This window comes from Nycticebus coucang, chromosome 10 (genome assembly GCF_027406575.1).
Source record: "Nycticebus coucang isolate mNycCou1 chromosome 10, mNycCou1.pri, whole genome shotgun sequence".
Taxonomy (NCBI): domain Eukaryota; kingdom Metazoa; phylum Chordata; class Mammalia; order Primates; family Lorisidae; genus Nycticebus; species Nycticebus coucang.
The window spans coordinates 113,849,257-113,860,732 of record NC_069789.1 but is presented as its reverse complement, the minus strand read 5'-3'; the positions used below and the strand labels follow the sequence as shown (position 1 = coordinate 113,860,732).

Genomic DNA, 11,476 nt, shown 5'->3' with positions numbered 1-11,476 from the left:
AGCCCCTGGCTCCCTGACCTCCCTCTGTGACCCTCCCCACATCCTACACCTTTGTGCAAGCCTTGCTTACAAGCCCTATCGTGTAAGCACACACAGACACAGGAGATATAGGTACAGCCAGCATTTATTGTTGAACCATGCTCCCCACTGAAGAGTAGGAAATAGGGGGAGGTGCTACAGGCATCTGGACACACTGGGCCAATGGGGTTGTGGCGTGGCATCATGAGATGCCACACAGGGATTGGGATAGGAAGGGGATTGAGGATGGGCTATATGAGGCTGAAGTCTAGGAGAAGTTAAAGACGAGGACTGGGTAGGGCTGAGGCGCAGGAGGCGCTGGAGCTAGGATGGGGTGAACGGGCTTGGGATTTGGTGCTAAGAGCAGGATGGGGCTAGGCTGGACAGGCAGAAGGCAGTGGCTTTGGGGTTAGGAACAAGGTTGGGGGTCAAGAATGAGATCAGGACTGTAGTTGTAGCTGGGGGTGGCGCTGGGACTGGGTTAAAGCTATGAGGGGGACAGGCATGGGTTTGGGCATGGGTGTGAGGCTCAGGGATTTTTCCTGGCTTGAGATCCTGAGGTCAGGCTTATCAGGTGAGTCAAAGGACCTACTTGTGAGGCCGTGGTTTGGGGATGAGGGCAAGGATGGGAAAGGGATGTTTCTTGGGGAATCTTGGACAGGACTAAGTCACTATGGACTCCAGGAAAATCCCCTGGGTAACTGGAGTGCGGGTGCTGGGCCCTCCAGCATCCTAATACTCTGTCTCCCAGTCTTCTGAGGCAGGTGGTGTGTCCGGGGGTGGTTCAAGACCTTGGGCTTCCTTCCTCCCATCCTGGGCAGGCGGTGTCGGTGGTATGGTGGTTGGGGTCCTGGGGCCAGCCCCAGGGGTCTCTGCCCAGCTCCTATCCCACTGTTCAGCTCTCCCAGGCCCCCAACGCTGCTGGCCCTGGCCACAGCCTGGCCTACGTCGGACTTCCCACCCCCCACGTCCTCTGGGAGGCCTCCGGGCTATGCCCGGTTGGGTGTGCCACGCCTGGGGGCAGCAGGGGCAGGAGGGCATGGACTGCTGAAGGTTGTAAGCCCCCAGGAGGGCGCTGTGCAGGAGGCAGGAGAGGGTGTCCAGCCGGACTGGGACAGTAACAGAGGCTAGGCTCTCAGGAAGCCCCAGGTGGGCAGGATCTGGGGTGCGAGGGTGCGAGGGTGGCAGGGCTGGGATGGGTGCAGAAGGCCACGACTCAGTCCCAGCTGATGGCAGGGTCAGGTTGTTCCTATAATGACAGACAGCAAGACAGGTCAGTGGGTCTTACCATGTCTGTATTTCTCTCTTTATTGCTGCTGGCTGCCCTGTGCTTCTGCCAGGAGTCCTCTCTCTCCATCCTCAGCCTTTCCATCTCGGACTTCCTCACCCTTTCCCTGTCTTTCTCTATTTTCACCCATGTCTCTTTACAGAGAGACAGACAACTCTGCCATTAACTTCAGTATCAGAGAGAAGTCAGGTTCAATTCCTGCTGTCTTTGGGCAGTCATTTTCCCATCCTGAACCTTTTTCAAATCCAAAGATGGCTTTCAGTGGTATCAATGGTACATATAACAGTGCTGGGACTGGTAAGTGCTCAAAAACTGTAGACAGTTATTATTCCTCTGCCTCTATGGCTGTCTCTGACATCTTCAAGTCTCCTGGTTCATATTTATTTATTTATTTATTTATTTACTTACTTTTTTTTTTTTTGAGACAGTCTCACTATGTTGCCCTCGGTAAAGTACTCTGGCGTCACAGCTCACAGCAACCTCAAACTCTTAGGCTCAAGCCATTCTCTTGCCTCAGCCTCCCTAGTAGCTGGGACTACAGGCGCTCACCACAACGCCTGGCTATGTTTTGTTGCAGTTGTCATTGTTGTTTAGCTGGCCCAGGCTGGGTTCAAATCCACCAGCCTAGGTGTTTGTGGCTGGCGCCACAACCACTGTGCTACGGGCCCCTAGACTACAGGTTCATTTTTAGAAATTTCTCTGTTTGACCAATGAGTTATCTGTTTCTAGTTCTCTCCCTATTTCTAAGTATCTCACTCAAGTCTGTCACCAAGATCCTCTAAGATTCTGTTTCTACATGATACCTGAGCTACTTTTTTTTTTTTTTTTCTGATACTCTCTCTGGATCTGTTCAACTCTTTTGTCCCCCTCCTCTGGTTGGGTCTCTGTCCCCCTCTCAGGAGGTCTTTGTTTTTCTCACCCTTCTGGCCCAGCCCCGTCCTTTAGCTGTTCCATCTTTAGAGGGGTCCTTAAGGTCTCTTCTACGGTAGTAACTTCCCCAGAACCTTCCAGGCCCCTGGAAAGTGGGGGAAGGACCGAGGGAGACAGGGGGCGGGGCTTGCCAGATCGGAAACGGGGCGGGTTCAGCTAGTGCGTGGAGCCGCCCGAGCGTAGGATTTGGAAGCCCGGATGGGCTTAATCCTTAAGCCGGCGTTATTGAGCACATACCGATCACCTTCCCAATACCCGGACCCTCCTCCCTCAGACCCGTGAGCTCTTTACTCTCTGAGATCCAGGAGTCTAGGGTCACCTTCTTTTTCTTTCTCTCTCACTCTCTCCCCTGCCTCCCTTGATTCCACTCTGCCCTGTCTCTGACTGGAGTTGTGACCCTAAATCGGGCTAGTCTGTATTCCTCAGTTTCTCCATCTGAGAAATGGGACTAATATTACCATCCAGGTGTATTGTGATATCACAGATGTAAAGTAGTAGACACCGAGCTGTACTGCAACTAGCCTGAGTAAATGAGATGTAGTTACTGTTGTTGGTAGTCATGGTAGTTTTTTTTGCGTGTGTGTGAGATAGAGTCTCACTATGTCGCCCTGAGTAGAGTGTGTTGCATCACAGTTCACAGTAAACTCAAACTCTTGGGCTTTAGCGATTCTCCTGCCTTAGCCTCCCAAGTAGCCCGCCACAGCGCCCGACTATTTTTGTTGTTGTTGCAGTTGTCACTGTTGTTCAGCTGCCGGGCCGGGTGTGAACCCTCCAGCCTATGTGTATGTGCCTGGCACCGTAACCACTGTGCTACAGGCGCTGAGCCAGTCGTGGCAGTATTTTATTGAGAAGCATTATCTTTCTTATATCCAGTCATTTAAGAAATAGTTATTTAGTGCCTGCCACGTGCTGGGTTCTAGCCTGTGCACTGGGGACTTGCATGCTGAGGAAGACGGATGAGACATAAATGGTACTTTTCTTTTCTTTCTTTTTTTTTTTGAGACAGATCCTCAAGCTGTAGTCCCGGATAGAGTGCCGTGGCATCACATCTCATAGCAACTTCCAACTCCTGGGCTCAAGCGATTCTCCTGCCTCTGCCTCCCACATAGCTGGGACTACAGGTGCCCGCCCACAACACCCGGCTATTTTTTGGTTGTAGTTGTCATTGTTTGGCGGCCGGGATGGATTCGAACCCGCCAGCTCCGTTGTATGTGGCTGGCGCCTTAGCGGCTTGAGCCACAGGCGCGGAGCCAAACAGTACATTTTCTATAAGAATAAGTACCTGAAGATGTGAAGTCAGGGCCAGAGGACATTTTAGGTAAAGTGGTCAGGATAGGTTGTTGTGGAAGGTGCCACAACACCAGTTGAATATTCTTCCCCCCAATTTTTTTTTTTGAGCCATGTCTCACTTTGTCACCTGTGAGTAGAGTGCTGTGACATCACAGCTCACAGCAACCGCCTGCCACAACACCTGGCTATTTTTGTCGCAGTTATCACTGCTGTTTAGCTGGCCCACCACCCTCAGTATATGGGGCCAGCACCCTATCCACTGGGCCCCAGTCACCGTCCTAGTTGAATATTCTTGCTGGAGGGAACAGCTTCTGAGAGTAGAACTAGGGTAGTGTTTGAGGGACTGGATAGGTGTCAGCTAAGGGAAAGTTTTTTGTTTTTAGAAAAAGTTTTACTACGGTGGCGCCTGTGGCTCAAGGAGTAGGGAGCTGGTCTCATATGCCAGAGGTGGCGGGTTCAAACCCAGCCCTGGCCAAAAAAAAAAAAAGAAAAGAAAAAGTTTTACTGTGGAATATTTTTATATTTACAGCAAGTTACAGAGATAATACAGAGTTCCCATATACTCATGACTCAACTTCCCCTAATGGTACAATCTTTTTTTTTTTTTTTTAGGACACATTAAAATTTACTTTAATACTTCTTTGGGGAAAAGAAAATCACACTTATAGTGAATGAACAAGAAACATTTTTACGCTATTATTTGTATCTACCATGCCATGAATTCATAGGGAAGAGATTCCAGTAGCTCAGGGAGGCACCTTGCCATTGAATGTGACAAAGTGTTGATTGACTTTTGAATTCATGGGAAATAGGTTCCAGTACCTTGTATCACTGTTACCTGGGGACTATTGGTATCCTGTGTGCTATGCTGTATACCTATTATGTCATGAGCTCGTGGGGAATAAATAGGTTTTTGCACCTGAAAACATGGGTCCACTGGTACTCCTGTGTGCTATGTTATATGCTTATTATGCCATGAATTCCTAGGGAATGGGTTCCAGGAGCTCAGGCTCCTTTCCGTTGATTCTCACAAAGTGGGCTTCTCTGGGTGGCGCAGGCTGGCGCTTCAGTTGAACCCAGGTACCTTTCCCTTTGGCTTCCTTCTTTTTCTGATCATTTTCCTTCACACGTTTCAGGAAGCTATCTCGGCTCTTAGAGTGCTTAATATGCTCAATACGAACATTAATCTTGGCAAGCATCTTGCCCTTAACTTGTTTGTTTACAACAATGCCAACAGCATGCTGGGTAACATTGTAAACTCTTCCAGTTTTGCCATGGTAACTTTTGTGTGGCATGCTTTTTTGAACAGTACCCATTCCCTTGATGTCTACAATATCGCTTTTCTTGTAGATTCGCATATATGTGGCCAAAGGAACAACTCCATGTTTTCTAAAAGGCCTAGAGAACATGTATTGGGTGCCTCCCCTCTTTCCCTTTGTGTTTGTCATTTTGGTAAATTACCGGAATATGGTGTCTCCGGCCAAAAGCCTAATGGTACCATCTTATATTGTCATGGTATGTTGGTCACAACTGAGAAACTAACAAAAGAGCAAATTCCATATGCTTTATTAGGATTTTACTGTTTTTGTTTGTTTTTTGAGATAGAGCCTCAAGCTGTCACCCTGGGCAGAGTGCCATGGAGTCACAGCAACCTCAAACTCTTGGGCTCAAGCCATTCTCTTGCCTCAGCCTCCCAAGTCACTGGGACTACAGACGCCTGCCACAACACCGGGCTATTTTTTGTTGCAGTTGTCGTTGTTTAGCTGGCCTGGACTGGGTGCGAACCCACCAGCCTGGGTGTATGTGGTCAGTGCCTACCCACGGAGCTATGGGGGCTCCCTTCTCCCCTTCCGATTTCACCAGTTTTTATACTAATATCCTTTGTTTCGTGTTCCAGGATCCAATCTGGAATATCACACTGTATTTAGTCATCCTGTCTCATTCGTCTTCTCTGATCTGTGGCTGTTTCTTGGTCCTTCCTTGTTTTTTCATGACCGTCACAGTTTTGAAGAGTACTAAGTACCAAGTACATTTTATAAAGTGGAGGTCTATTTTAATTGAATAATAGTAACTCCTTTAATCCTAATTTCACAGACGACCAAACTGTTCTCTCCATTGATGAAGTAATTTCCCCAAAGTCACAATTGGAATTTGAAGCCAGGCAGCAAGGTTCTTATGTCCGTGCTTGTGGTTTTTGTTTTTCGTTGTTGTTGCTATTGTTTGTTGCCCAGGCTGGAGTGCAGTGTCCTGCCTCAACATCCTGCATCCCAAGAAGCTGGGTCTATAAATCCACACCACCACATGGAACTAGTTTAATATTTTGTAGGGGTTTTGCAGTTGTCCAGGCTGGTCTCAAACTCCTGGCTTCAAGCAGTCCTCCCGCTTTGGCCTCCCAAAGTCCTGGGATTACAGGCATGAGTCTGTGCTTTTAATTGAGACACAAGTAGGAACCAGATTATGTAGGGTCTTGTAAACACAATAAAGATTTTTTTTTTTTTCAGTTTTTGGCCAGGGCTGGGTTTGAACCTGCCACCTCCGGCATATGGGGCCAGCATCCTACTCCTTTGAGCTACAGGCACTGCCCCACAATAAAGATTTTTTATTTTTTTTTCTTCATTTTCTATTATTATTATTTATTATTATTATTATTTTTTTGAGACAGAGTCTCAAGCTGTTGCCCTGGCAATAACATCCAACTCAGGTTCAAGACATCCTCTTACCTCAGTTTTTCTATTTTTTAGTAGAAACAGGGTCTCGCTTTTACTCAGGATGGTCTCCAACTCGTAAGCAAAAGCAATCCACCTGCCTTGGCCTCCCAGAGGACTAAGATTACCTGGCATGAACCACCGCGCCCAGACTTTTTATTTCTATTTTTTAATTATGACTTTGAACAATTATAAATAGAACCGTGCCATTATTTGATTTATATTGTAAAATGAGCACTTTGCAGATTGGAGAAGGGATTGGGATGGAAAGCAAGAGTGAGAGCAGAAAGACTAGGGAGGATGCTGTTGTCATCCAGGAGAGGAGTGGCAGTGGCTCCAAGGAAGGCAGGGGTTGTGGAAATGGGAAGTTATGAATGGATTTGGGATGTATTTTGGTGGAAGGGCCATCAAGATTAGATGTTAGACTGCTAGGAGTGGGTAAGGGGTAGTCGAGGGTGGTGCAGTTTTCAGCTTGAGCAGCCCCTTTTAATATGCATTTTCTTACACGAAGTTCACAGTATTCTATTTTAAGAATGAGACACTCCAGGGACTAGGATAGCTCTGTGCTAGAGGATGCTGGCGACCAAGTGTGTGGCCCGAATAGAAGGATTTTTATCAAGAGGGCTGTGATGAGAACTCAGGTCTCCAGATTTCAAGTCTGGATCTATCCATCTGGACACCCCATATCCCAAAGAAGGTGCTTATGTCTAGACAGGGGTCAGAAGTTAAGGTTCAGATCTCCTCTCTGGTATTTGTAAGTGGTACTTGACCTTGAGCGAGCTGCTTAACCTTTGTTGAGACAGGATTCCTTCCCGCTTGTTCTTTCATTGCTTCTCCTATTGCTGCGATCAGGGTCCTACTCTTCGCTTACCACCTACTCACCCTTTTATTTTATTTATTTATTTATTTTGCGGGGTTTTTTTCGGCTGGGGCTGTGTTTGAACCCGCCACCTCTGGCATATCGGCCGGCGCCCTACTTCTTTGAGCCACAGGCGCCGCCCTTATTTACTTATTTTTTTGAGACAGAGTCTCAAGCTATCGCCCTGGGGAGAGCGCTGTGGAATCACAGCTCACAGCAACTTCAAACTCTTGAATCACAGCTCACAGCAACTTCAAACTCTTGAGCTTAAGCAATTCTGTTGCCTCAACCTCCCAAAAGGAGGCTGTTTTGTTGTTGTTGCAGTTATCATTGCTGTTTTAGCTGGCCTGGGCCAGGTCGAAACAACCAGCCTCTGCGTATGCGGCCGGCGCTTCACCCACTGAGCTACGGGTGCCGCCATACTCACCCTTTTAAGCTCCCCCCTTCCGCCCTTCCCTCTCTCTGCGCCGAGAGTGGGCGGGGTCTGTGTTGCCAAGACGTCTTTTCCTCACCTCTAACATTGACAGGCAAGTTCCGAAAAGGTACCAATCATTTTCTGCGTCGGGGGAAGCCAACCTTCCGATTTGTTGGGAACTCCAGCGACTATTGATTAGAGTCCTTGCTGCGCAACGTAACACGCTGTCACCTTCAGCTGTGATTGGCCAGGAAGCTCACGTTGCTCCGGAGTTTCCGCCGGGTGATTTAGGATACCTCAGCCAGCACCCTCGTTCTTTCATTGGCTGCGTTTCTAAACGCCAGGTTCGCCCTCACCCTCTGATTGGCTAGCACCTTTCCGCGCCTGCTTGAAGCATGTTAGCTTTGGTCTTTGCGCTGGCTCAGGGCGGCGGCGGTAGCGTCTGGGACACCTGGCCCAGGTCTGGAGAAGCAGAGTGGAGTTTGGAAGGGAGAATGGGCACCGGGTTGCTGAGTTGAGGGAAGAATCCTGCCCAGGCGTCTCCTTGGCCCACGGGGGAGCCCATCGCCCCATTCACCGTTTAGGGCCCTTACTTTCATTGTCCTTCTCCATCCTGGACCATCAGAGTCCAGGATTTGACCTTCGAGGCCTCCCCATCCCTCAGTGGTTCACGGATTCCCCTAAATTCCTCCTCTTGCTATCCCTCTCTCTTTCTCCCCCACCCTCATATCCCGAGTCCTCTGCTCTTTGCCTTGAGCCTTCCCACCCATCCAAGCTTTCTAGCTTGGGACCCTTCCAAACACAAGATGAGCGTCAGGGCCTCCTGATCTTGTTGAGTCCTCTCACTGTTACCCCTATCCTTATATCTTCTTTTCTAGGTCCTGGTGATCATCATTACCTCCCTTTCCTAGAATTTCCCCAGGTCCAAGGGCGCTCACCTCACCCTTCCCCTCTCATCCCCTTTAAGGTTCAGGGGTCACCTTTGGGTTTTACCCTAAGAAGTTCTACTTGATCTCCCTCCTCCTTTCTATGCTCCAGCCCCGTCAGAGGCCGGGAAATTGTGTAGAATACAAGGAGTGGTCTTTAGCCCATGTGGTCGGTGTCTTGGTCAGTCTTAATCCATTATTCTCTCTGTTCTAACAAAACGCTATAAACCAGGTAGTTTATAAATAGCAGAAATTTATTTCTCACTTGCGGCTGGGAAGTGCCAGATGAGGGTGATGGCAGATTACGTGTCTGGTGAGCGCCCTCTTCTGTTTGATAGATGGTGCCTTCTCTCTGCGTCCTCACATAGTGGGAAGGACAGGGCAACTCTCAGGGGCCTCGTTTTATATGGGCACTAATTCAATTAATGAAGGGAACCTGAATTACCTCATCAGCTCCCAAACACGTAGGGGACCCGAAGAAATTTAATAGTCGGCAACCATACCCTCACCGCCTACATTCATGTTTATGATATGTCCATTCTTTATCCATTAATCTGCCTTTTAAAATACATTTCACAGAACATTGCAGTCATCAATACTCTTCACCCCTGAGCACTGCAGTGTACATATTACTAACCAGAGTTTGATACTTTTTCTTTTTTTTTTTTCAAAATGTTTTATTTCTACAAACTATTATCTAGGAATAAATTTAATGAAAGAGATGAAAGGTCTCTACGATGAAAACTGAAAAACACTGGTGAAAGAAATTAAAAAGTATGCAAATAAATGGAAAAACCTCCATGCTCATAGATAATAAAAATTACTATAGTTTAAATGATGACAATACCCAAAGCAATCCAATTCAATCTTGAATCCAAGATTCAATGCAGTACTTATTAAAATACCAACAACATTCTTTACATATTAGAAAAAATAATCTTACAATTCATGAGTTTGATACTTTTTCATTTGCAGTAAACTTTGCAATGAAGTGCAAAAATCTTAAGTGTATCATTTGATGAGTCCCCCCAACAAATACCTTCCTGAGGACATTATTGTCACCCCAGGAAGTTCCTTTTCCTTCCTTCTTAGTCAGTCCCTGCCACTCCTCTCCTCAGGCAACCAATGTTCTTATTTGTTTCACCATAAATGCCTTTTGACTTGACCTATATTTGAGGTAGATCTTGCAGCATGTAGGAATTTGCCAGGCAGATAAAGGCACATACACACAAGTATGTGCAAAATCATGGAAGTAAAAAACAGTATGTTTAAAGATTTGTTAGAAGTGATTGAAACAAGGCCAAAAGTGTAGAAGGATTAGTTTTTAAGTGGCCTTGATTATCAGGAAATGAAGTTTCAACTTGTGCCATGTTAGGCAGTGGAGAGCCTGTAGAAGTTTTTAAGCAGAGGAAATGGCACAACTTGTTAGGTATTGTTTTAGAGAAATGATTCTGAAGTCATTACAGAGAGGCAAGAAAACTTAGAAATGTGTTGTAATAATAAGAGGAAGTACAGGAAAGGGTTAAGGTCATGGATATCTAGCTCAGCCGGCAGGCTTGAGTGTTATTGCACCCTGACTCTGCCCCTGAAAAGCTTTCACTGTGGGCACATTACTTAACCTCTCCTGCTCTCCTCTGAACTTCAGTTTCAGTCTGGAGCTGGCTAATAACACTTGTCTCTGAGTTGTTGTGACATTTGAACATGGTAGTGTATATTAAGGGCTCAGCATGGAGCCTGCTCTCATTAAGCAATCCAGAAATGGCACATGGGCATTAACATGAGTTAAAACATACACAGACAGCCCAAGTGACAGAACACCAGGGTCAGCAGTAGCCTGCAGGGAAGAGGGAGGAGCACTTCCTGGTATTTAGGAGAGAGAATGGCTGAGAGCTATCCATGTGAGAGTGAGGGACAAGTCAAAGTTGTACTCCAGATTTTGAGTTTGGGCACCTGGGGACAATGGTGGCCTGGTAAGCCAAGGTCAACTATATAAAGGGAAGTGCTTTCAGGCCTGGGGCATTTAAGAGAGAGTGTGGGTGGCGGCGCCTGTGGCTCAGTGAGCAGGGCGCCGGCCCCATATACCGAGGGTGGCAGGTTCAAACCCGGCCCCGGCCAAACTGCAACTAAAAAATAGCCGGGCGTTGTGGCGGGCGCCTGTAGTCCCAGCTACTCGGGAGGCTGAGGCAGGAGAATTGCCTAAGCCTAGGAGTTGGAGGTTGCTGTGAGCTGTGTGACGCCATGGCACTCTACCAAGGGTGATAAAGTGAAACTCTGTCTCTACAAAAAAAAAAAAAAGAGAGAGAGAGAGTGTGGGAGGATAATGCATGTGGTTTTGAACACGTTGAGGTATCCAGACACAGATGTGTCACAGACAAGAAATAAATGTGGCCCTCTCTAGAGGGTGGAAGCCATTGACGTAGGTGTGGGAACTCCACCTGGAAGAGCTCATCTCTGCCTACTCCACAGGCCATTGTGAGGTGAGCTGTCTTACGCTCTCATGAGAGAGGGGCCGGAGCCCTGCCATCTTCTTGTGTTTCTGCTATAGAGGACGCTTTACTCCATTTGTGTTGCTATAGCAGAATACCACAAACTGGGGTGGCGCCTGTGGCTCAAGGAGTAGGGCACCGGTCCCTTATGTCAGAGGTGGCGGGTTCAAACCCAGCCCCGGCCAAAAACCACAAAAAAAAAAAAAAAAAAAGAATACCACAAACTGGTTACTTCGTTGTTGTTGTTGTTATTGTAGTTGTCATTGTTGTTTGGCAGGCCTGGGCTGGATTTGAACCGGCCAGCTCTGGTGTATGTGGCTGGCGCCCTAGCCACTGAGCTATAGGCACCGAGCCTACTTTTTTTTTTAAGACAAAGTCTCATTCTGTTGCCCTGGGTAGAGCACCATGGCATCATCATAGCTCACAGCAACCTCAAACTCTTGGGCTCAAGCGGTCCTCTTGCCTCAGCCTCTCTGAGTAGCTGAGACTACATACACCCACCACAACATGCAGCTAATTTTGTTTTGTTTTCTTTCTATTTCTGTAGAGACAGGATCTC

At 47.5% G+C, this 11,476-nt stretch overlaps 1 protein-coding gene across 1 annotated transcript; it reads right to left on the bottom strand.

Annotated features, from left to right (window-relative positions):
- Positions 1 to 229: 229 nt before the first annotated feature.
- Positions 230 to 2,260, bottom strand: C10H19orf84 (chromosome 10 C19orf84 homolog). Its single transcript, XM_053604429.1, has 2 exons — positions 2,226 to 2,260; positions 230 to 1,267 (listed from the first exon to the last, which is right to left on the bottom strand). Exons 1-2 carry the CDS (start codon positions 2,258 to 2,260, stop codon positions 751 to 753), a joined length of 552 nt encoding a protein of 183 aa, XP_053460404.1. The 3' UTR covers positions 230 to 750.
- Between the last annotated feature and the right edge of the window lie 9,216 nt (positions 2,261 to 11,476).